General features: G+C 31.2%; 2 protein-coding genes across 41 annotated transcripts; both read left to right on the top strand.

The window, feature by feature from the left end:
* Positions 1–1,512: 1,512 nt before the first annotated feature.
* LOC121119855 (DEP domain-containing protein 1A) lies at positions 1,513–4,600 on the top strand. The gene is made up of 2 exons (XM_040714661.2): positions 1,513–2,053; positions 2,128–4,600. Exons 1-2 carry the CDS (start codon positions 1,877–1,879, stop codon positions 3,970–3,972), a joined length of 2,022 nt encoding a protein of 673 aa, XP_040570595.1. The 5' UTR covers positions 1,513–1,876; the 3' UTR covers positions 3,973–4,600.
* Positions 4,601–6,046: 1,446 nt separating this feature from the next.
* Positions 6,047–26,572, top strand: LOC121120839 (voltage-dependent calcium channel subunit alpha-2/delta-3). 40 transcript variants are annotated; one of them, XM_071889441.1, is made up of 21 exons: positions 6,047–7,802; positions 8,054–9,294; positions 9,363–9,499; positions 9,633–9,695; positions 9,888–10,169; positions 10,227–10,310; positions 14,156–14,242; positions 14,535–14,588; positions 17,761–17,817; positions 20,326–20,406; positions 20,829–20,903; positions 20,968–21,075; positions 21,208–21,243; positions 21,594–21,807; positions 21,891–22,115; positions 22,203–22,241; positions 22,799–22,877; positions 23,748–23,867; positions 24,879–25,016; positions 25,082–26,213; positions 26,311–26,572. In XM_071889441.1, the coding sequence occupies exons 1-21, from the start codon at positions 7,681–7,683 to the stop codon at positions 26,419–26,421; spliced, it is 4,485 nt and encodes a 1,494-aa protein (XP_071745542.1). In that variant the 5' UTR covers positions 6,047–7,680; the 3' UTR covers positions 26,422–26,572. The 40 variants fall into 40 exon arrangements, with proteins under 40 accessions (XP_071745542.1, XP_071745545.1, XP_071745544.1 ...); XM_071889444.1 differs by lacking the exon at positions 23,748–23,867 and adding an exon at positions 23,521–23,568; XM_071889443.1 differs by lacking the exon at positions 9,633–9,695.
* The last annotated feature ends 1,052 nt before the right edge of the window (positions 26,573–27,624 follow it).

Raw genomic sequence — 27,624 nt, 5'->3', positions numbered from 1 at the left:
TGTTTTAATCAATCGGTAATTAGTCGTAAAGTTTATTGATTATCGTGTGTGTAATTTAAGTATAGGGATTAAATTTCATTTTATGCATTTTCTTTAGAGGATTTTGCCACAAAAAAATAAAAATAATTAATAGTTGGAGAAAGAAATAACTGTTAAAATATTTGTATTTAAAATATCTGCATGTACAAACTGTTGGGGAGCTAGATGAAGTAAATGAACAACTTGATTAAGGGTTCTTTGTAGGAGAGGTGTAATCCCCTACTTATAAAAAACCAACGTTTCATAGTTACTGGCACTTCTCAATAATTATAGGACCCCTGCCTCAGTCATATTTGCTGTTACATATCATGTAACTGCGACTCAATGTAAAGTCATGAATGATATGAATATGATACTATTTTTATTTTATTATTAGTGATGTGCCGCGAACTGAATTTTGTTACATGAGTATTTTTGAGTATCTAAAAAAAATACTCAAGGAATTACGAGCTTTACTGGTCACTTCCCTGAAAACTGGATACTCACCCAAAGACTTTTAGCTCCCTAAAAAACTTGTCAGTAAAAAAAAATCATATTTTTTTAATGAATGATTGAAACTTGTCATTTATAAATTTGTATAGTTCCTAGAGGACTTAGCATTTATAACTGAATATATACATGTACATGTTGCATCTTGACGAAGGTTGCCGAGGTACCAATTATTTATTAAAAGGAGCGATCCATGACGAACGGGAGAAATGAGGAGAAGGAAAGGCGTGGAGTAATAAGACAAGGGTTGTTTATAGGAACATCTATATTCTATAAAATTACCTTATAATAAAAATATTACTAATATACAAGAAGGACTATAATAAATTTAATTTAAGTTTTGTGATGACCACACAAAATAGTTTTCGTAATTTATGTTCCACAGATTAATTTAAAAATTACTTAAACTTATTGGAATCGAAATAATAAGCGTAATTCAACAGTTTAAATAGTCAACACACCAATATTTTAATATATTCTGGTGCTAAATTGTAACAAATATGTGTTTAGTGGCACTGAAGCTTATTAATTTGCATCCATATTAATGAAAATATGTAGAAAAATAATAGTTTTTAGACGGCTAAGTAATTCCAAGTAATGTCGAGTACACCCGCTAGTCTTAAAATAATCAAACATAGATTACTTTTAAAATGTACTGGAATTAACAGTACACATTGCAGAAAAGTCAACACATTTCTAACTTATGGAAAACAAAATTCTATATTTCACAGAGAAAGGAAATCAGTCTATGAAGATTTAGATGTTATAATTGGCTCGAAAAAGAAAAACAAAGAATCCCAAGTTTGGATGAATTCCAAGGTTTTGACGAGTTCCGAGTAATACTCTGACTGTTTATGCCCACGAGCTGAGTTTTTTTAAAACTTTTTTTTATTGACTTCATAAAACTGAAGTACCAATTTAGGAGTTTTGCTCGTCGCACATCACTAATCATTATTGTCATAGCATGCGTGAAAAATACAGCGCCCAATTATGGAATGAAAGTGCATTAGGATGGTTGTATCTAAAGGACTCAAGGGTCTCCCTTGAGTCTTTCAGTTGTAGCTGGACATCAATCATCATATAATAACAGGACGATAATTATGAAGTGATAAATGATAGCTAGATAATTGTGACTAGGTAGCTAGAGATGAGCGATAACTACAATGGACAGGAAAGCGCGCGTATAAAAAGAAATGGGATTGGATTGGCTACTTACTCTTTCTTGGTAACGAATGAAAAGGAAGAGAGAAAGATTTAAATGAATTGTTGTATGAAGCAGAGGTTCTTGTTTGTTGTTTTCGTTTGTGTCTCACTTGGTCCGGCTTTGAGTTTGTGAGTCTCCAGGAAGATGGAGGAAGAACCTAAGGGCCCATGGAGGGCTACACGTTTGTGGAACGAGATTGTGGGGAGTTTTCAGGGAGGAATGCCTTTGAAACGTCATAGGAAATCTGTTTTGGCCTCGAAAGCAGTGGATAATTGTTTTTCTGGCTCTGAAGCAGTAGACTGGCTTCATAAATACCTCAAGGTCTGTAACTGGAATGTTTGGAATGTTTGGAATGGAGTTCGTTCCTTATTACTTATCTTGTCTTCTTGTTTCAGAGAAATGCGAATTTTGGAGTTGGCGTCTCGAAAGACCAAACACTTTTGCTTTTAGAAAAGTTACTTAAGGCTGGGATATTCCGGGCTGCCTCTAAGGGCCAGCGATCTGAAATCTTCAAGGAGTCTGAGCTCTACGTTTTCCCCAATGACATCGAAAGACTTCATGGAAGCCTCATTAGGCCTCGTGACTCCATTTTGCATCCCCTCATACTGATGGATAAGGGTGGGATTCATTGGAAAGATGTGTTCCTCTCGCTCTGCGCACTACGTGGCCTTGCAATTACTTCGCATATCGTCAACTTGTCCTATTTGACGGATAATATGACCAAAGTGTCCAACAATGGAGTTGTGCTCCCTCCTGAGGATCGCAAGCAACGTGCGCCTCATTGGGTCATGAGTGCAATTAAGTGTTTAGCTGACTGGCCGGTTTCGACGTCCGAGTCGGAGAATCCTCTTCCTAATTACAAGGGATTTGAAAATGATGTGTTCAATGTGATCAGAGAATACTTTACGAGCCTCCCTGCCCCCCTCATCCCTCATGAGCTTTACTCCCATTTTGCTAGTGCCTATCTACGTGCATCCCTCGTCACATCCACTCCACTGTACAATTCTTCTAAGAAAAGAGATACCTTACCACCAAAGACATGCTACGAAACAGCTTTCATGCAAGAAAGTCCTGTAACTCGAATTGTGGCTCAAAAAGAAACTGATAGTCTTCATCTCATATCACCCCCTAAAAATGACGGCTGGGATAAAAAAAGATATAAATTACCAGGGTGGAGAAGATCCTCACGCTCGAGAAAGTCTATTGCAGTCATGGAGAAATTTAGATTTCGAGCTGCCGTAACAGATGCTGAAGATGACAGTGAAAAAGATGAAGAGTATCATAAAGTGTCTGGATCCGTTGATGATTTGGCTGGAAGAGAACGCTTTCCCTTGTCTGATGTTCCTTCAGTTATTCAGTCAAAGACCGTGAGGAGACAGAAGCAGAAATCCAAAAGAGATAGATCCACTGGAGGGCGCCCAGAGGACAGGTTTGCTTATCCTATGGGAGGGTTTTATAATCCTTTAGTCCATCCAAAGACTGGTGAAGGAGTGTATGAATCAACAAGATTTGGTGATCTTATTGTTAAAACCCCAAAGGTACCTTTTGGTCCTTCATCTGCAGATTCGGTTTTAAATGAAGTAGAAAAAAGAAAAAATAGATTTGATTCAGACTCGGCAATAAGGTCATTTCAATTATTGGCTCTTCTGTTACGACCTAGTGATCGACGTAAAGTACAACTTTTGCTCAGATTTATCAGAAAAGCCTCTAGTAATCCAGAATTAATTTTATCTTCTACTAAATCAACTTGTGAATTATTACTTGGTACATTTCAAGGTAGTATTTTAGCACCAAGTGATATAACTAATTGTGACGAAGAACTTGTTAGAAAAATTGTCTCTTTTTTCGTGAGAAACTATGAAGAAATTTGGACACCTCCGGAATGCTTGAGAAGGGAAGTGGAAGAACGTGTCTATGAGTCATTAGTGAATAGCCATTATTCCGAGGGAGAACGCTTTCCTATCACGTATTGTCATCAGGTATCTAAAGAAAATTATGAAAAAAATAAAGATTCTGGTTCTAAATCAGCACTTCAGGACCTTTTGATTCATTTGCTGTATGACAAAAAAATTTCAGCTAGAGATAGGAAAAAGAAAGTAAAAAAGTTTAAGGACTCTTATCCCGATATTTATAGATTACAATTTCCTAACAAAGATTCTGAGCCTGAATATATGAACAAGGACATGGAAAGTCCAAAATTATCATCACTTACTCGGTTTAAGAATGCAATGAGGATCTAGTATAATGAAGAAAAAAACAAACACACAAAAACTTATTTTAACTCCGTTTTTTTTCATTAAATTAGACTCAAACTCATGTCAACTGTTCCATCATTAAAGTGTTTAAAAAATTATTATTTTTTCTAATTGAAAGAGCATATATTTTTATTTATTTGCTGCTGAAATAATAAGAAAAAATATTCGACATCAATTTCAACACATCAATTAATTCCACAAAATGTTGTTATACATGTTCTTTAAAAATCAATCTTTTAACAAAATTTATTTAGTATTATTATTTTATGTTGTTTTTAGGGGGAAGGGAACTCCCATCTTGATTATTTGAATAATAATTTGAAATTTCCCCTGTGTTTCATGCATATAGATCCATACATATATTAGATATTAATATCGGTACAAATTGTATCATTAGCCAAACCTATATTCATTTTATAGTATTATAATCATTATTCTAATCATAATCAAAATTTGATTCCTGTAAAAAAAAATATTAAATTGTATTTAATATGTCTTTATTTATAATAATCAAGTTATTACTTATGTCTTTAATGTTTTGTCTTATTTTATTCATTGGTGTACATGTCTTTATGTTACAATTAGCATGAAATATTCTATCCACATAATTTTAGGAATCTGTTTTTTATTTATAACACTGGTGAATACTTTGTTATTTTTCTGAAAGAAAATTATTTTTTTTATATATTATGTCGGTGTAGACAGACGAGTGTAATGTGAAATGACTTTATATATGATATGAATAAGGGGAGGGGAACTATTCCGCCTTGGCATTGAGTTGATCATAAATAGTAGGAACATCATTATTTACATATTTAACTTCATAAATATTTTATTAATAGTGAGCTAGATGTTGATTATTGATATTAGTAGTGAGTGAAGTAAAATTATGATCAATAAATTATATGAACCTAATTTTTCGACTTTTCTTTCGTTGATAGGACACATATGTAAATAAGTTGACTTATTTTTAAGGTTTTGTTTTTCCACGTTGAATTTAGATACTAAGGACAGGGGGGAGGGGTCTTAGTCCTATAACGCCAGATGCAAGCTTAATAGAAATACAAGGTTATAAATTTGATTTTGACACACTTTAGATTCAATGAAACATTTTTTTACTTATCTCTATAACATTTATTTCTAGACATTTGATATTTTGACATATCTTAAGAATAATTTAGAAACTCATACTTATTCAGCATCAAACACTTTGACCTCAATAAGTCGCGTCAACCGGGCTCAAAGTGACGAACATACTTTAATAGTATGCCTGGGTCAGGTTTTGCCCATTCCTCAGTTATTCGTTCCTAAGGGACACTCAAATATGGTGCACGTTTAGCATAGGTCCTGACTTCAATATGTACTCATGTACTCTATTCCCTTCCCCAACCGGGTGGTTGAGATCATAAGACACAAATTTTGTACACTTGAGATCTGATTATGGACTTAATTTGGCATCTCGACTGTTCTCTGTTCTCCAAAGATTAATTTGAATAATTTATTAAATAGAAATCGATGCTAATAATAACAAATTGGTTGAAAAATACAATATATGTCAGTCGTATAAATTCATTTTGTAATGATTTTTTTTTTTTTTGGTTTTGTGTTTATTATACACTACTATTATTGTGAGTGATGTATTGTATATCTAAAAATGTGGATATTTAGAATTAAATAATCAGCATTCGAAATTTGTGGATGAGAGTGTGAATATTAATACAATATGAATCATTCGTAGGGGTAAATGGGTATCTGTGTGTATTCCAAGCAGGGACCCATTCACACCTTTTCTGATCAGTTCTTAAAAATTCCGTTCATCCCTTTATTTTTTCATTCAATGGGTATTTTTTAAAACGAAACGGAGATCACGTGATCAATTTATATCAAAATTGAGTTGTCAACGAAAACTTTTTCACTCTCAAGTTGTTAATTTAGGGTACCACTAATGACATGGTACTTTTTCGTTTGAATTAATAAAGGTTGCGTGATTTTTAGTTCTCTCTCAGTGTCCATAGCGTTAAAAAATAACTATTGTAATCAACTAAGTTTGGACAAGTTTTAGATTTGGTCCTGTGGTTAAAGTTGTCTTTGGATAAAATTAATTAAGGAACAAAGAAATGAACAACGTTCCAAGATATTTTCTGTGCAGATACTTAGAAGTTCAAAAATGATTGGAATGCATTAACAACCCTCATTTCCGCTCAATACCCAAGCCTGAGCATTCGATACCAGGACAAGATCAAGATAAATAAATTGTTTATTTTTTTAATATATTGAATAGGAACATCAATATTGTTGCTACGATCTTGGTTTTGGATAACGAGACTTTGAAGAATTAAGACCCTTTTTTAAGAACCACATCATTAGTATTCGATACATAACTAATATAATATGCTAATGTACAATGTTCATAATATCATGGATATTATTACTAATTTGAATACACTAATTAATAATTGTAGTGTGTTTGAATATAAAAACCATCTCATTGAATACAAATTCATGTTTCACCCTCTATACTTATAGCTATTTGTGTCATTTCCACGAAATCGATGCATGGGGAAGGGGGAGGATTGCAGGAGAAAGAAAGAGAGATAAAAAAGACAAGACAATGAAGTTATTTTCAATACTTACCAAAAATTACCATTTAGTAAGAGAGACACAAGATCTTTTTATTATTTTTTTATAGTAAAAAAAACAAACTTTACGAGTAAGATGCTTTCTAAAATATGTTTGGAATAAGAAGAGAGAAAAAAAAATCTTGTGACATGATTAATCACTCTCATATTAAGGATATAATTCATTGGGCTGTTGGTTGCATTAAGGATGTAAAGAAAAATAAATGAAGTCTACTATTTATTAATAAAAAATAAATAAATTCAAAGAAAAAGATAAATAAGGAGAGAGAGAAGAAAAATGAGTGAAGGAAACTCAATCCCTGTTGAAATTAAACACCAAATAATTCAATTTGAAAAATGTTATAAAGTAATTATACAAAATGGAGGCATAAATACAATATATATAAGAATGAGTAAAATATGGGAAAATTGGCCTAGTGACGTAGGGCTGATAAGGAGGGAGAGAGGGAAGAGAAAAAAAGCTTTTACTCCTCCGCTCTCTTTTCTCCCCTTCTTTCCACAACTATTCTCTCTCTCTCTCCATCTCAACTTTCTTTTCAAATACAAAAAAAAAAAAAAAAAAAAAAAGGAAGATGATCTTACTGACTCGAACACGGATATAATTAGAGTGTACCTAAGAACATATATACTAATAGTACACTTAATAATTGTGATAAAGTTGTGATGAAAAAAACTATTGCATATATATATATACCTAGTTTAAGTTTCCATTCATGTCCAGTATGAGTACGTGAAATGATCAAAGTCCGACTACTCTCCTGCTGACAAAATATTTCTTTTTGGATAATTATTATTATTTAAAAAGCTTTCTTTCTTACATAAATGTAGTGTTTTGTACGCCAACATCTATGACTCTTAAAGTTGTGCTCTAGGAAAAAATAAACTTGTTTTATATTTTGTCTTATGAGATTGACTTACATGTGTTTAAATTAATTTTTACAAACTAAAGTTAGTATTATGAATTAGTTTAAGCTTCAAGCGACACGGTGAAAGATAAAATATTATCTACTCAAGCATCCTTCATAAACTAGCTTCTCATATATTTTGATACAATATGAGGATTGCAGCATTGAGTCTCGGAATATGTTGCATCCTTTTAGGTGTGCTACCTCCTCTATCAGACTCGCAGAGTCATCATACACGAGCCAATTACGAAGAAAAAATACCTAATGACAAGTAAGTTAAGAATAGTTCTTTCCTATCAATCTAAAATATCCATAGATAAGGCTGGGAAAATTAGAATCTCCCTCCTTAACTATTGCTTTCATGAATCAATGACACGTATGATCGTAGGCACTATAAATAATAAAAATATGTTCAAAGATATAAAAAATGAAATTTAGACAACCAAGACTGACTTCATGAACTATGCACATATCTAAATTGTTTTAACATGTTGTAATCTTATGTACTTGCCATCTTTTCAGACTTGACAATTGGGCTCTCAGCTTTGGAGTCCTACTTTGGGAAACAGCCAAGAAAGCCACTCATTTTGATACACTTCTCAAAAATTTTCATTCGCAAGGGGCCAAAGTAGCCACTGTTGATGGTTTTAAAATGGTTAAGAACATGGCTGCATCTGTAGAGACCATGATGCAGCATAAAATTGACTCCATCAAAAGAATAATGGAATTTGCAGAGAATTTGGCCTTGGATCATGACTATGACAAGGACTTAGGTCATCGCCTCAGAGACATTCCTAATCATGGGGGGTTTCACTACTACAATGCAAAAAAAATAAATGTGCTGCACGAAAGTGACGATGATGAGGAAGAAGAGTTCCAAGAGTGGGACTCTCTCCTCTCTGCTCATGACAGAGAAAAGAATGACAAAAGATTTGCTCTTGGATTTTCTAGAATTCAATTGACCTCCAATAAATACTTTTCGGGCATTCCTGTGAACACAAGTATGAGCTCTGTTCATGTTCCTACAAATGTTTTTGATGGTGAGCCCAAAGTGATCAATGCCATTAAATGGTCACGAGGTCTTGATCCCGTATTCGCAGATAATTACAATCGTGATCCTTCCTTATCCTGGCAGTATTTTGGTTCTTCTACGGGTTTTATGAGGCAATATCCTGCAATGAAATGGATGATGGATGAAAATGAACCTGATCTCTACGATGCGCGAATGCGAGACTGGTACATTAAATCTGCTGCTTCTCCAAAGGAAATAGTAATTCTACTAGATACATCTGGATCTATGACTGGGCTTCGTAAGGAAATCGCAAAGCATGTCGTTCTAAATATTTTGGAAACTTTGAGTGAGGATGACTATGTGACGATTTATGCATTCTCAAAATACCCTGTTCCTCTTGTGGAGTGTTTCAAAACCATTGACGGCGAGGCAGAGCTTGTTCAAGCAACAAATGAAAACATTCGTGAGTTTCAAGAAGCTGTGAGCAAGGTCGAAACGGAGGATATTGCCAATTTTACTTCTGCGCTAACTGTGGCTTTTGAGCTCTTGATCAAGAGTCGAGGGGATATTGATATGGGAGCCAACTGCAATCAGGCTATTATGCTCGTTACAGATGGAGTTCCTTATCGTTATGAAGAAATCTTTAGACTGTACAACATGCCACATAAGCCCGTTCGAGTATTTACTTATTTAATTGGAAGGGAAATTTCGGATTTGAAAGCTGCTAACTGGATTGCCTGTCAAAATAAGGGTAAGGCATATTTGACTTTTCCTTTTTTCATATTAAGTACCTATTTATGAAAACAATGCATATTGTAGGATATTTTACACACGTGACCACTCTGGCGGAGGTAAAAGAGCAGGTTCTAAAGTATATTCCGGTCATGGCTCGACCCATGGTCATGTATAGAGATAATCATCCCATCACATGGACAGGAGTGTACGCTGATATAGAGGTAAGTCCAGATTCCATTTATTTATTCAAAGATATATTAAAAAAATTGAGTTTTAAACAAAAAAACAATCACATGCTCATAATATGAATACGAAGCCAATCATACATCATTTCATCTTTTGCTCTATGAATAGAATGCACAGGAAGAGGACTTATGGATGATCAAATTAGAAAAAAAGATACGCAAGTCTGTCCTTGTAAGAACTTGTGTGAAATTGTGTTCTGAGAGTGTGGCCGCTTTCTATTAATTATAACAATGATATGTTTAATATATTTTCTTGTTCACTAACATTGATTTAAATCCATGAAAGTGCATCTCTTTCTGTGAATTAGATGACTAATTTAATTTCTCATTAACTTTTTAATACTAACGCAATCGACCATCTAAGGATCCAAAAACGAGTCGATGGCTTTGGGACATCCGAGAGAGATCACGTCAAAAGAAAAGAACAGAGAACTATCGGGAAATCATGCGGATGCAACAAGAGAATGCAGACCCTTTGGCAGATGTGGATGTATCAGACGACTCTGCAGCCACGAAGGAAACTATGGAAAAGATCACAAGACTCTCTGACGACAACGAGTTGGCAAATTTCTTGTCCTATGGCAAATGGGGCTTGACGGAACGGGACATTGAGAGACTGGAGAAAGAGGAGGAAATGAAGCAAAGAGTAAGCTTGGATACACAGATCCAAAGAACATTCTATTAATATTTCATAAATTTATAGCTTATTCGTGAAATCATTGATGCCAAAACACAAAAATGGACGATTCCACCCAAGGGACTCTCTTTAAATATGAGGCCTTCAGAGGTATACATGATTTAAAGTATTACTTACATAAATGGGTAAATAAGTAAATACATACAAAGATATGTATACTGTAGCCCATGAATATAGGTATATTAAGGCTGGAGTTATTGACTACCTACCTGTATGTAGGATCAATTGGAGAAATGGCACATTAAGGAGTATTCTTAATTTAGATTACACAGCATTACAATTCATTTAACAAGAATACAGAAAAATGTGTTAGTTATTTAGATATTATTAGGTATTATGTACATACATGCATAGCTAGTGTTGTTATTTTTGGGGGGCTTTGGTTTTTTGGACACTGTCTGCACTCAAAAAATATACACATTACAACCATACTTTTACATTTATGTATTATTTATAATTATAGATGAAATTATTTTCTTATTCGCCCGAAGTACATCCCTTACTTTGGAGTTTAGTGTACAATTCTGCTTTGATAGAATTAATTACAAGTAAACAATATATATCATGGCGTGACTTCCTTGCACCTTGCAACCTTTCCTCCATAAAAAAGGAGTAGGAAAAAGGCCAAAAATCATTTGGTAGCTTTTAGATCATTCTTCTCAACTATGTAATTATTCCTCAATAATTGTTCGGGACTGTTTAACTAGAGCTATTTTGTATTGAAACGTATCGTTAAGAACACTCATAAACGGATAAGAATAATAAACATGGACAGCTGAAAACAAATACTGTTAAAAAAATTTGTTAGTGAAGTCACACCCTCATATACCCTTATATATATGTAATAATATAATCATGATCTTCTTTTAAGAAGTGAAAAAAGGGCAATTAGCTTAAGTTTGCTTAGATAGTTTTGCTTCTAGCAAATCAGAGATGAACATTTAAACTTGATCAAGACCAGAAGAATAATTATTCCTACCGTGTATGTGTTTTGTTCATTCAACCTTCTTTCTCTCTCTCCCTACCTCTTTCTTGAAAAATCTACATGTTTGTTCATGATGTGAAACTTTTTCACTTCCTCCCTAATTTTGCAGTCATTCTTTTTTTTGTTTATTTATAATTCATTTATTATCTTTATTATTGATTTATTTACATTTGATTTATTGAAAGATGTATGTTAATGATTGAATATTCTTTTAAAAAATTATCATAAAAAAACACACACACACAAAAAACCAAAAAAAACAAAAACACATTGCTTTAAAAACAACCATCTCCACTTATGAAGAGAGTAAGCCTTATGACAGGGCCTGAAATCCTTCCAGCCATATCCTCAGCGCGATTGTATAGTATGCAAGACAAACGGAAAAAGTCACTAAGAAGAAAGGTGACCTTTGATACATAAATATGAATCAGACACTAGTCTCAGTTTTTTTCCTGTTTTTTTTTCCTACTATTTTTATTATATCTATTTATTTATATATGTTGTGTACTAGTTGGGATTTTGGGCAAGCTGTAGCTCATACAACAGGTGATTGTACAAGTTGCAAACTAATAATGAGATGAAGCAATCTATGAAGGTAGAATTTATTCTAATAATATGCGATAGATGAAAATTACTAATTGATGAAAAAATATTATGTGCTACATTAATTCAAAGGTCTACTATTATATTATTCGTATATGATTATGAAAATTAGGGACGGTCTGATACATTGGAAAGTCAATTAAATCGACCGGTTTTAGACAAAGTCAATTAATGGGCTTTTGAATTTTAATCCATCAAAATCCCTAGTGAACGTGTTTTAATATATGTACGCACATGAATAATATTACATGTGAGTTAACACATATAAGCAACATTTTTTTTAAATAAAAAAAAAAGGAGAAATGTCAATTTTTTTTTACTTTCCAATATTTCAGAGATATATTTCAGTCAATTTTAGGCTTTCTATTCAATTTTTTGGGATGAGATGTCCATTAATTTTAACTATAGTTTAGTCTCTTCATATGACTTATGAGACTTTATTTTGCCCTATATTGCTTCTTCCCATTATAATATATCCATTTTTGCTACTTTAAATAACAATTTTCAGCGCCTCCAAAAGGTTAATCAGCATAATTTGTAACATAAAAATTGACGGTAATTCGTCGAATAATACAAATGTAATCCAGTCTCATTTTGAGGGAAATGACTCCAGCTTGCTTTTATTTTGAAGAGTAATATATGTAATATAAATAGATCAAAATGAAATGAGAACATGAAAAATACTTAGTACCTAATATTTAAAATGGCTGATCTTATGAGACGTTCAAATTACAACTTGTATATAACATACATATGGATTATTAAGTAGGTATTTATTTACAGAGCTTGCAAAGAAAAAACTAAAAAAAAACTTTAAAAAAAAAAGGATTTGATATAATGTTATGTTGCTATCCTCAATTTTGCAATCTCTCTATTTTTATTTTTTTTACATTGTATCGCTTGATCATCCAAATATTATTTATGGAATGTTCATGTCTTTTAATACTATAAGTTATTAAATAATAATAATTAGTTAATTCATTGTACTTATTCTTAAGAAAGCCATAGGTTTCATCAGCAGTTGCAGACGTAGTATATAGAATATATATATTTACATATGTTATAGGTAGACTCTACATGAACGTAATGAGCCAAATCGAACACTGCTCAACAAAATTACTATAACTATTCTATACATACAACTATATGTAGACTTCTATTGGATCTGTAGATGGTTTGAATATGCTTTTACTTAACTATATTGCATTTGATATTCCCTTTTTTTTGTGTGTGTAAATGGATTCTTACATCCCCTTTTGATGTGTCTTTTGTTTGTTGCATTCCATAAGTTATTGCTGTGCTGTGTACAATGGTTGTAAAATTGTACACATGTACTCAGAGATTATTTTTTGTTTTCTTACTTTAAATATCCCTTGTTGCTTTTCTAGACTCGTTACTAACTCACCCAAACATACAAAAACACTTTAATATTAAGTAACACCTCATTCCTGCTACAACTAATGTACAACTAACTTATTAATCCGAATTTGTACTAAAAATAATAATATATAAACTCATAAAAAATACCTATAATTTAATCAAAGTAGCAGTTGATTTGATTTTTTCCCCCTACAAATTTACAAGCATTCTTATTAATTAGAATCCCACAATTAACTCAATTCTGTATATTTTTTTTTCACTTTTGTTTTCAATAAACAATTACGATAATCAACCAATTTTTGCCCATTGAATGGAAATGCTGTCTTTGATTGCTTGTACCTAGAAAAATGTGATGATGGCCTTTATTTTCAGAAATTTGTGCTTTTATGTAATATTGAATTATCTTTGAACAAAACTTGATAAATTATATACTCATAAAAAAATATTTTTTAAAGCAACAAATCTGAAATAACTGTAAGCTGTACTATTTAAAAAAATGAAGCTATATGTATTTTTTTTCATTTTGCTCTAAAATGATAAAAATCTTTGTTGGCCTTCAAAGAGAAGGTCTCATTTTTTGTACTTACAAAAATCTTTCTCCGATTTAGAGGAAGATGCAGAAATAGTTAAAATACTTTTTGAATCTGGAATCATATATGTAACAAACTATATTGTAGGTTTTTTCTTTTATTTATATCTTTCAAGGCGAAAAAAAAAACTTAAGACATTTAGGTGCTGTAAAAAAATAATTTCGAAAAAGTCACATTCTAGGCTACAAAAGCAAAAAAAATCCAATTATCGATGTTATTATCGGGGTTCTCGGAGTTAATGTAATAAAAAAAAACATTCCAATCAAGAGGCAACATATAGTTGAAATTTTGTCGTCTTGTGTTATTTAATATCTTCAAATATCAACATAAGTAATTTTCTAACGTATGTTTTTTTCATCTCTTTTTTACACATATAGGACAAAATGCGTGGAACCAATAAGTTCAGTGGATATCGACTCATGACCTCCGTTTCCATACCTGTATTTGACAAGAATAATCACACGGTAATACTTTCTTTATCTTTTCTACTATCTTCTACACTCATACGAGTGTTAATCTATTATCATAATAATTAATATTTCAATAATACGTATTATAAGTATTTGGTTTTTTTCATTACTTATATTTTCTTTTTTTGAGGGTAATCATATAATCAATGACATTTACTTTCCAGGGATTTGATATATTTTTTACTATTATTGTCAATATATGCTATGATATTTCTTACATATTATTAATTAATTATTCATTACATATTTAATTCCACGATTCTTAGAGTTATAAATATCTTTTTAGGAACTTGAAAAAATTGGATTAAAGTCAGTGTCAGAAGGCTCATTTTTAATAAAGGTTTGATAATTGTTTTACAAAAAAAAATATTACAAAAACAATTAACAAAAAAAAAAACAAAAAAACTAACATCACCACAAAATTAATGAGAAAATCAATTAATTATTTATTTTAATATTATTAACGAATGCCTTCTTGCAAACAAAAAAAAATTATAAAGAAAAGAAATTTTTTACAATTACACTCCAATCACTTTTTATTATATATATATAAAAACATTTCAGAGTGTTAAATAATATCATTTAATTATTTCTCGAAGTAATATATAAGTGAAAGCTGTTTAGAAAGGTAGTGCCAGGGATTGATTCCTCTGTCCATTCTGAAATGTTTTTTGTGCAAATTAATAGAAAAAGTCATTTTAATTTCTCTTTTTGGACTAATAAAAACATTGGCTTTCACAAATGAATCTAAATAAAGTATACAATAGCGAAATACACATTACATTAACCTGCCTACCTACAAAGTCAAAAAAAAAAAAAAAGAGAAATTATGTCTTGTTTTTTCCTTTTGTTTTTTTGGTCTAAATATTAAAGTAATAACAAGAACCTCATTTGCAAAATTGAAGAAAAAAAGTAATAATAATAATGAAGGAAACATAAATAAAGGTTTTGTTTTTTTATCAAGTTATTTAAGATGTCGTAGAAGTGTGGAGGGGGGAGGAGGAAAGAAAGTACTCTTTCCTTAACTGAGTGTACGTTTTAATATCTATCTCCTTTCTCCCTCTTTCTCTTCTCTTCTCTTCTCTCCCTTTTTACCCCTTTCTCTCTTCTCTTTTTCTCCTTTTTTTCTTCCCTTTTTTGAAAAGAAAAGAAAAGAAAAGAAAAAGCATATGTCATTGTATAATTCAGCAATGAGATACCCTTCGTATCTTCTTCCTTCCTCTCCTGATTCTTTCAAATCTATATAATAATAGTGGTAGCAACCACCAATCTACTGCTCACTCTACTACTACCGGTGCTACTTACTAAAAATGATTACTTACTTGCCTGAATCAGAGTTGTTTGAACATATACTGCTCACATATGTATTGTACACTCATGAATTATTACCTACATAAATAAGAAATAATCATTAATAATTAATTAATCAACTCCTTCTTTATATTCTTTTTAAATGTTTTATTTATCTGCACAAATTTGTTATTTATAACCATAATTAAAAAACAAAACTACACTTATTTTGTTTGTTATTCTTATGTTTCGGATATGATTATTATCACTCACTATTATTCACACACCCAGTCACTTTACACTCACACATCAACCAAAATATATAACTCATACTACTAAAATTACTTTTTCTGCACTAAATGTTCTCTCTTTCTTTCTTTAATTAATTAATTTATCTATCTAATCATAATATACAGGAGTCAAGTGTTTTACATATTATATTTTTTATATTACTACATCATATTTGACAGGGCTTGATCCATCCATCCCATCACATATATGTTTTTTCAGCACCCAACCCCCTATACCCCACCCTCTTCCTCCTCCTTATCAAGGTCTCAAGGTTTCTTTCTCCTCACAAAAACCACTCTTCTTCATTTGTAGGAGAAGTACATTGAGCCTTGTGAGTAGGAGTGAGGAGTTAACACAAAAACAATCTTGAACCAAAATCTATAACATAATTAATTTATTTTTATACATCATATATACAATGCTTACTGCCAATATTTCATAGACGTATTTAGGTTAATTATAGGCTTTGTATTCAAACTTCTGGAATATGTTGAAATGCCCAAGAATGTTAAATTTAGTTTAAAAATATTAATTTGATTTATGAAAATGTTATTTTGGACTCGATCATACAAGGCAATTTAATTCTATCATTGTAATAACATTAGATAGTAATTGGTGCGCCTTCAAACAATTTATAAGAATAATTTGTTTAAAGAAATTGTAGATAACTTTTCTTCATGGATGAATACAAATGTTACTAATCCAGACTCATTTTTGAGAAAAATTGTTCTAGTTGCATAGTTTATGTACCCTTATATCTATGTCTTTTTGAGAGTTGATGACCCACAACAATGAATATAATTATTCTACAAAATAACAGGCCCTCATTATTAGGGGCCTTACTTCTTCTTCTTTTGATCTTATTTGATGTTGTTCTTGTTGGCGTTTCTTCCATACATAATTTATAAACTATTTGTTGAATTGATCCAAATGATGAATGATGAACGAAGGAATATAGCTTCCTACATAGGGCTTACTCTAAACTATATAATTTAGTCTCTCTATATTTTATATATATATATTTTTTTAAACAATGATTTAAAATTAAATTTTTATCTTGTTTGTGTTTCTATTCATACAATATTTATTAACTCTTATTTCAGAGCACTTTTTGTTTATTTATCGATAAATCTCTACATCATATATGTATATACGTTCTTTTATACATACGTTCATATATTATTAATTATTATAGAGTTAAGTGTTAACAACCTCTTTTCTTCCTCAAAGTTTCTTTATGAGAAAAGGCATCTTTATATTTTTTATTAAGTTCATAACTGCACTAATAATATTCTTATTTATTTATTCATAATATGTTTTATTTTTTTTATTTTTCATTCTACTGCTACTATTTATAACAATAATGTCGTTATATACGTATATAATATTAAAATGAGAAGTTTCATGACGGAAAGTCAACGTTTTGATAATATATGTTATTTAAAAAATCCTTCATGAATTTTCTGATCAAATGAATTTTTGCAAATTTTTTAAATTAATTATCATTTATTAAAATTACTCATACGTCTTTAAATCATAATTTTCTTATATTAAGTAACAATGAACAGGGAAAAAAAAATTGCACGGATTTACGTTTTTTTTCTCTTTTCTTCACTCTTGTTTTGATTTGTTGTTGCTCTTTTTATTATTATTATTTTCTACTTTTTTTTTATTATGTAAAACCTTCGGGTTCTATACAATCATTTGTTAAAATCTTTACTTTCAATTGCACAAGCCAAAAAGAAAAAAAAAGCGGAAAATAATTAAATACTTCAAAAAACTATTTAAAAATAACACACCTAAAAAAAAAATTAATAATTTTCCTTGAATCCCCATGAGTTGACTTCCATTGACACTTTTAATTTTTCTTTTTCACAATCAATTTTGAACTACTTGTCCACACAATCATACACACACACAAACAAACACAGAATTACACCGAACAAGTCAGAGTCTCGGATAAGAAGAAAGTGGAAAAAGTTAGAAAGGTATCATCAGAATTCAAAAAAAAAAAAAAAAAAAAAACATACACACAATCACACACACTCAAAAAATTGAAAGAAAAGCCGATGATCCAAGGCTTGGAATCACTACATTTTTATTTTCACTACTACATAATATATTGATTTTGCAGAATCACCTTTCAAATAATAATGATTCCTTAAACAAAATAACATAACAGTAGTATGCAAAAGTTATAAGTTGAATGCTGCTTTTTTTTGTACAAATTTAGATATTCATTAATATAAATTTGCAAAACAACTGTTGCTGACCTTTTGGTATTTAGAGTTAGTGACTCTCAATCCAATTCAATTACATTTACTCATTGACAAAGTCAGTGAAATGTTTATTGATATTACATACATAAATATAGATGTGAAGAAAGCCCCTTGATGTGTGTAAAAACTATAAAATATAGTAAAAATGGAAGACATCATATCAGTTGAAATTTATCGAGTCTTAGATAAGAGAAGGAATAAAGGTGTAGCCATTATATTACCGAATTGATATTTTACGGAAAGGTTATATGATTTAGTCTTTTTTTAGTTCTAATTTGTAATGTGTTTAAGATATCTGCTTAAAAAATGCGATAGTTCCAAAAAAAGGATGTCAGCTTTCTCAAACCTAAAATATCAATATACTAAAATCTAGATAAAATCAACACCTCAGTTTCAATAAAAACTTTTATCTTTTTACAAAGTGAATCTAAAACTTTGGTGATTACATACACAAATATAAATACTTTTTTTATGATTCGTTCATAACTAAATAAATTATACGTTATAGACATATCTATATAATCTCTAAAATACGAAATATTTTTGGAATTACTTAATTTATGATAATTTTAAAATGTTGCTTTTATGAATAGAAGTTGATGATGGAGCAAACATTTATTTTTTAGAAAAAATTATCTAGTCCGTATTTTACAGTATAATTAACTCAGTTGACATGATTTTGTAGAGGCCGAACAACTTTTTGAGAATTTAGTAATCTAAAAAATATTTTTTAGGCTAAATAGGCTCCTTACTTTCAAAGTTCGCTACACGGAACCAGTTTTTGAGTGGTCAAAAATCGTTCGGAAGGGTTATTTTTCACATCTTTGTACTTCAATATATTATGTATAAGTTTATTTGAACCAATTTAGAGGTTGAGAGGCACTTATATTCATATTTTAGAATACAATTAATAAGAGGGTAGCGTTGTTTTCGTCTATGACTGTGTGGTTAATACGATGTGCGTTACATGAAGCAAAGAGGAGTGGATCCTCTGACTTTTTTATTTGTGTAATACACATCTGTCCTTACGAACATTGATTTAAAAAAAACTCCAAGACTTGTTCAATAATTATCTCTATCTATCTATATCCTAGTTGTATTATTTTATTTTTATTTTGTATTTATTACATACATACATATATATATATATATATATTATTTAGTTTTAGATTGGATCAAATTTAGACAAAAAGTATCATCATTTTTTGTATTATTATAATTATAATTTTTAATATTAATTAGTAGTAACAGAAATCAATATTATGACAATTTGAAATTTGACGTCACCATTTGATAGTAGAAGACTCTTGAGTATCTTGATCGATCATCTTCTTCATACCATCGTTGTTTCTAGAATTATATTATTCTTTATTACATATTATGTATAATATCTATATATATTCGCTTCGATACGCGGAACATTTTGTCGTTCGTTTTGTAACTGCTTTGAATAGCCCGTGACGAATTATTTTATTATTAACATTAGTCTTTGTAATTATTTATAATTAGATTTGGAGCAAATGTAGTACTATTATAATTCTATTTTGTGTGTGTATACTTTGCTCATCTTCTTCTTCAACCCTCTCCTTCATCACATTATCATGATAATGAATTACGAAAACTTATGTATATGTATTAATTACAAAACACCTCCCATGCGAAATCGAGGACATGACCTCAAAAAATGAAAGAAAAAAAAAACATATAAAAAAAATAAGCTAAGCAATTGGTATCACCCTCTGTCTTTTTTTTCTCTCTCTCACTCACTCACCCCCCCCGTCGACGTCATAGTAGTAGCATGTGCAACACCAAGGCCTAACTTGGTCTACTCCTCCCTCCCCCTCCATAGTTTGTTTGTGTCCTTATGTTTTTGCGTAACACAGCATGATCATGTATCTTCGTATGTTAACTAACCATTTCGTTGTTTAATGTATCACCTACCTCCATAAATACGTAGAATATCCATCCTTGTAATGCATAACAGCTGCAGTAGTCTCTACCAATACCTACTATTTATGTATTTACTTCAATTCTCCTCTTAACCCAAACAGCAGTAGTAGTCTTTTTGATTAACTGTTAACAAGTTCAATTATCTACTATAATTACATATTACATGTAATTATTGTTCATTAAAGACTAAAAAAAAAGAAGAAGAACCTTCTTGGGTTTTTCTTCCTCCTACAAAATTATGACTCCTCTTTATCTTCCTTTATCTAGGTCCGGATTGCTGAGCTCCTAGGTGTTGCAGGCACTGATGTTCCCATCAAAGAAATTGAAAAATTAACTCCTCCTCACATGGTAAGCTGATTTTAGTATCTATATAGAACATGAAACTGAGTCATAAAATAACTGAAAACGAGAGCTGAAGTGTTATAATGGCAAGAAAATAAAGAGTATGCACTAAAAGCATGGATGACATTTATATAAGAACAGGAGGAGATTTTTTTAAAAATAATTAATCCTTAATTATTCATTTTTAAGCCCTTTCAATTAAGTTTCCTCTTTTATAACTATCTTCTGTAAGCTTTATATATCATTTAGTTTATTGCCCTTATCACATAAAAGACTCAATGTCTCTCTTAAAATAATGTAAAAACGTTTAGTGGGGCTCCGAGCCCATACTACCGAAATTTTGGAATAATAGATCTGTTTATTACTTTATCTCTGCTGATTATACATAAGTTATCTATTTTTTTTTACTTTAAACTCACTTTTCACAGCTTGGTGTGAATGGGTACTCCTTTGCCGTCAATAATAATGGTTACATCCTCTTCCATCCGGACCTACGGCCTATGGTAATACAAATATTTTAAAACTACATACGTTTGATTATTTTATTTTTCGCTTAATAATCTTTAGTTTCAAGAGATTTTGAAGCCCAATTATAATAGTGTGGATCTGGCAGAGGTTGAAATTGTGGACAGACCCTATGCTGAACCACGGGAAAATGAGTCTGAATTGTTTCATGTAAGTATGTAATATAAATATTTTTTTGATATTTATAGATGGTACAATATGAAAATAAGGCCAATGATGTTGATGGAATAACTATTAATTTATGTTCCATATTTGTATGTATATATATTAATTTCGTTATAGGAAGGCATGACGGGCTTTAGAGATTATAATTCAAAGGTATACACAAATATTGAAAGCTTTGATTTATTCTTCTCTTTGAGTGTGGAAGGTTATGTGTATTTGTTATAAAGTTTTCGTTTTACGGATGTTTTTTTAATTGTCCTTTTGATTCTAAGACTGAGTGTTTTTTTTTTTTACTTTTAAAGAAATCCCTTTTTATAAGTTATCAACCAATTTAAATACCTTTTTATTGAGGGAGGAAATCTATAGACAATTGTATAAGTTTTGAATGGATTCTCCGATCAATCTCCTCGAGTCCTTCTCTACCCTTTAAACTGCATTACATTTTGAACCTATGAATATCTATTTAAAATTAGTCTGATTTTTGTCATTTCATACAACCATAGATGAGAAGAGACATGGTGGATCAACTCCAGGGAGGAGTTTCCATGCGAGTTCGACAACATTTTGATGATATGAAACGTGCCACCGTGAGAGAGCAAGACTACTTCTATCATCCCCTTATCAACACCCCCTTCTCCTTGGGTATTGCTCTTCCTCGGGACTATGGACGGCAAAGAGTGAGTGGAAAAGTCGAAATTTCATTGGCCAAGAAAAACGGTAGGTCCATGTCTTCCCCACTTATTTTTGATTTTATTAGAGAGTACAGAAAGTGATGTTTTTTTTTAAATATTCATTTTTAGTCTCGGATTGGTTCGCTGATAGTAATTGGAGGATCCATCCAGATTGGCTCTACTGTCAATACAACTATGCTGGAGATGAAAGACGCGAATTTGATGGTCCTGAAGAAACTCTACGACATTTTCTCATGAGATCTCAGCAACGAGACTGGACATGGGGAACACAAAAGGTTCAACCTCTTCCCAAATGCCAAGACAAACAAAAGAATGATGCAAATTGTTTAAAATGTAATGTTCCTATATTCACTCCCTAGAAGGGATGAGACTAAACTAAACATATAAATATATATATATGTTAAATCGTTTTTCTTTCAGCTTCTGGAATGCCAATGATGAATATTAATTCTCATATGTGTAAGCTTAGTATCAATTTAAAGATGTGAAAAAGGTAGAAATCTACAGGAGCGTAAATTTAAAAAAAAAAAATGAAGAAAATTCAGAAGCAACCTAATCATTATTTTTTACCTTCTAAAGCTGTTATCATTATCATTTAATTCTTGAGGAGGGAGAATGAGGGTTTTCTTGGGAGTTATAAGAGTAAGCCCTAGTTGAACTCGGAGTAGAATTGAGGATATATATTCGAGTAATTCCAGTCTATGTAAGGAGTAGATTTGTGATTATTTCCTTCCTCTCACGGCTACTTGCAGCTGATTTAATAAAAGTCATGACAGCTAAGCTGCTCTCCTCCCAAACATTCTTCAAATGCTCAGGAGGATTACCACGTTCATTTTCGGTTTCTTTTATTATTACATACCTTACCTAGGACTATCTTATATAACTCTGTTGGTTTTTTATGGCATTCTCTGATGCGTGTTTTTTGCACTCAGAAGGATTTCTATACTTTTGTCATCTTTAAGTATCATTAATATTAATTCACATGCCTACCTATGCTCATCCTTTACCTTTCCTAGGTGATCGAGAGCTCTTTCAGTCCCTCGTCTTTGATGCAAAAGTGACACACAATTTTCAAAATTTCAAATCTTCAAATAAGTAAGTATTTCATTTCTTTGTTTATTGTTACCGAGGTATCTATAAATTATAGAATATAATTAATGAATCATCGTTCAGGGTACTGATTAAAATATTTGTATATCTAAAGGCAAGTTACTGCATCTATCATGTCACGTATATAATTTATTTATAGAAATTTTGCATATTATAATTTTCAATGCTCAATAACTCACTTTATCATAAAAACATATTATGTGTTTTAAAATGTGTCTTCTTTGAGTAAAAATACCCTGATAAATTAAATTTTGGAAGCACAAAAATTAACAACCTTGCATTTTTCCCTCCTAAAAAGAAATATTTTGAATCGCCGAATCTCTTTATTTTGAAAGTCGTTGAGCTTTGAAAATTATAATACGGACATAAACATAAATTCTTTGTACACGAATAATGGATGTAATAATCCGCCTTTATACTATTTAAAACAGTATACCTTCAAATGTGATAAATATTATTAATGAATATTTCTTCTTATTTTATTCCTAATTACCTCTTTCCTTCACACCTCTTTCTCTTTTTTTACCCCCTCTACTCCATCCATCTTATCAACCATTCCATAATCAATTCATTCATTTATGCAACAATAATAAAAACGATAATTTTGTATTTCTCTCAATTTAAATAGAGCTAATGCTGGCTCCGGATTAGAAATATTATTTGATTTCCTCTCAAGGTAAAAGTTTAGTCCCATTGATTAAATACGTATGTAGTACATTGTTCTTTACTTTTTATAAGTGATGTTTTATGGGAAATAACATTTTAGATGTATGTGACTTGGTTTAATCATATTCTCAGACAGATGGGTATTAAAATTTTTTATGTATTTTTTATCTTTCTCTGTTATGATTTGAGTGATGAGGAATCTAATGAGGAAAATGAAGCGACTCCTCTTTACAAAAATCTTGAAAATGTGGAAGAGGAGTATCAAGCAGATGATGGAAATTTGGATGAAGAGGCTTTAGTCCAAGACTTGTAAGGCGGCTTGATGTGTCTTGTAACATACATATGTACGAGTGATTTGAGTCCCTTCTGTCTGATTTTGCTTTGCTCAATAACATATGTTAATTATTTTATGTGTAATATACTAACTGCTTAACTTATTTGTGATCAATCATATTTCTATGTGTTATAGGTATACTAATCATATGTGTAATGATTGTATAGGAGTTGCGACTTATGGTCTGCGTATTCATACAACGAATTATTCCGCTGGTTTTTTGCTTTGGAATTGAGATAATGTACCAATCCCATATTGTATTTTACTTCGATGTACATAGAAATAATCATTATTATTACTCAAAATTTCTGCTTTTGTGGCCTAAAAAGTGCAACATTTCATATACTGTCAACAAAGTCAGATAATTATTCAATACTTATAAATAAAATATCAATTTTCGAGGAAGAAAGGATTATTTTTTAAGGTACTCTTTCCGTTTTCATTTCAAAGAAAGAGCTCATTTTTTGCTCACCTTCTCCCATTTAGAATAAGATGCAGAAATAATTTAAAAAAAAATTTAAATCTAGAAATCTATATAAAAAACTATACCTATTTTATGGCTTTTGTATTTTATTTAGATCCTTCAATGCAAAAAAAAAAAAAAAAAAGAAAAAAACACTTGGGTGAACACTAGAAATCCCTTTCTAGGTACTAATGCAGAAATTTTGAATAAAAAGAAAAAGAAAAGATGGATAAATAATTAAAATACTTTTGTAATCTCGAAACATAAACCTACAAATAATATTCTGTCCTTTTGTCACGCTTTAGTCATTTAAATGTTGTAAAGGTATAACTTGCAAAAAACAAAAACTATGTAGGCCACGAAAGTAGAAATTTCGTATTGTTAGGGATTATTATCATGTATTTTGACGTCAAACAATGAGGGGCACACCATCTCAATCTAAGGGCAAAAAAAAAGATAAAATTTTGTCAACTAGAGAATTATCATTTACGAATATAACTAAGAATATTTTCTTTTTTTTTAGAAATCGAACCTATAAGCAATTTGGAATTGAGCTGGCATTTGTTGCCACACGTTCCGGACTTCTCCGCTTCAGCGATCACTCTGAGCTTTTTCAGGACCCAAATGCGCCACCTCTTAGTCCAGACGATATTAGGGAACCGTAATAAATAAAACTTGTATTCTTGAAAAAAATTATTTATAGCTTTTTGCCCCCTTTTTACGTAGACATTTTGCGGATATCAATAACAAGGCCACGGAAGAGGTTTGGTACAAAAGAGCTGTTGACTACCATAAAATAAATCCAAGAGCTTTCGTGTATTCCATTCCTTTTGATGTGGGAGACAAAAAAACCAAGGTAACAGCAACGCATGCTATCATGGTTGGTAAAGGAAACCGGAAGGCCCCTGTAGCAGTTGCTGGAATGCAAATAGATTATGCCACTTTCCGACAAATGTTTTTCAATGAAACTAAGAAATGTGTTCAGACACGAGGAAGTCAGGAACCTTGTACAAGGACCTGTGCATCCGACAATTTAGAATGTTATGTTGTCGATAACAACGGCTTTGTAATGATATCTGAGGATCCCATTCACACGGGAAAGTTTTTTGGAGAAGTAGATGGCACCATTATGGAGAGTTTGATTCAACATAATATCTATAAAGAAATTGAAATATTCGACTATCAAGCCATTTGCTTGGAAACGAAAAAGGATGGAAGTGATGCATCCATGATATTTACTCCATTCAAAATGATTGGTTGGGCATTCCAGGCTTTATTGAGTCATTTTACATGGTTCATAATTCGCATGGAGATTCACCATATCTGGAACCCCGACTGGAGCTTCGCAATGCCACAAAGTCCTCCTGAAGTAAAGGACTATGTAGACAATTACTACGACGATACTTATCCATCAGAGCCAACAGGCTCTTCCACGACCAACGATCCTTTAATTGAGGAATTTCCACTAAAAGATGGAAGTCCAATTCCTCTACTCCCAATGACTTATATTAACAAAACTACACCCAAGCCTTGCGACAAGCGAGTCTTTCTCTACGAGCTCAATGACGAAAAGCTTTATAAACCAAATAAACAAACCGGAAAACCACGTCCCATCAAAGGTCGACTTAGTAATTGTCACAACAGCGAGTGTGAGAGACCCTTTAGTGTTCAATTGATTCCACATACGAATCTTATGCTCATTGTCGCGGATAAACTCTGTCCTTGTTTCTCAACTAAACTCACGATTGTACCAACTAAAATTGAGTATGGTCCATCCAACGAAACAGGTTACTGTGAGAAATTAAAATATAATATCTATAGAAAAAAGCCTGCTCATTGTCTTAGTTATCATCCAGAGGTAAATTCAATCATAATAATTATAATGTAATCTGATAGTCACACTGTACATAATATAATTAATCTTCTTCTTTTTTTTTTTTTTTTTTTTTTTGCAGGAGGTTGAGATCAAACTATGTGGAGGAACCTCTGGATTATGTGCCTCAACTTCAACCATCATTTTGGCTACCCTCTATTGCCTAACTGGATACCTGAGATATACTCAATAATAATAATTATCCACCCCTTTTTATAATAGGCCTAGACAAATTACAAATAACTTAAATACTTATTTAATAATAATTATTACACAAATTCAATTCGTGAAGAGGGAAAGGGAAGGAAAGAAAACCCAGAAGCTACATAGAAGAAAAAGAAAAAGAGGAAGCAAGGGAGATTCAAGCCTTCTCCAAATGGGAAACGTCCATTGTTTTTATACATACATAATATACACTTTTGATTCGACTTTGCATCCTTCTATATAGTTCCTCAAGAACTTATCTGAAAAGACAACGTTTCAAAAAACAACTTTTTAAATTGATTCAACAGAACCTCATCAGCCCCTTCCCCTCCCCGAAAAGAGTAAAACTTTTTAAGTCGCATTCCCTCGACGTACATATTGTCACTCCTTGATATGTATAATGTAATCATCCCTCGTGTTTTGTTCTCTCGCTCTTTTGCACTCTTGGATTCATGCACATTACCAAGTACATTTTACCACTACTCATTAAGCCTCTTCAACTCTCATTTGCTGCAGAGGGGCTCGAGTGTTTTATTATTATTGAAATTAATATTTAAATTATTATCATATTATTGTAACCTTTAATATTTTTAAACTCTTCAAAGCTTACATACGTCTTCATCATCTGTGAAAAAAGTAAAAAATTAATGTCTTCCATTTATACAGCCGTATATTATGTACTATTATATATATCTATCAATCTATATCTTCATAATATATATTATATATATTTAAATTATAGTCACAACAAATATATATAACCAATTAATTTATATAATTACTATATTATTACGTCATACATACATACACACTCAATACTATAAAACCTCAGCTTAGAGCAATCATATATTATGATTAAAGTTGATAAATCTGTAGAAAAAAACGCATGCAAGGAGAAGGGGGGAGAAAGACTTTTGGTATCATTGTTTAAAATACTGATGTGATTATCAGCTGCCTGCTTTATTATGATTTTTGAGGGTATAACGAAAGTATTTATTATCAAAATGTTTAATGAAGATATACTACGTATAATTGACTTTTTTTGACGTTTTTTATCCGTTACAGGAAGATTTGAAAACGTCACACTCCATAAAATTGTAATTCATTATGAACCATATTCTCAGAATAATAACTAATGAAACAGCAAAGTAGAGTATTTCGATGAAGTTATCAGCCTTAATTATAATTAAGG

This window comes from Lepeophtheirus salmonis, chromosome 6, assembly GCF_016086655.4.
Source record: "Lepeophtheirus salmonis chromosome 6, UVic_Lsal_1.4, whole genome shotgun sequence".
In the NCBI taxonomy this organism is placed as follows: Eukaryota; Metazoa; Arthropoda; class Copepoda; order Siphonostomatoida; family Caligidae; genus Lepeophtheirus; species Lepeophtheirus salmonis.
Note: the sequence above shows the minus strand (reverse complement) of the source record. Positions and strands in the feature narration are given on the sequence as shown.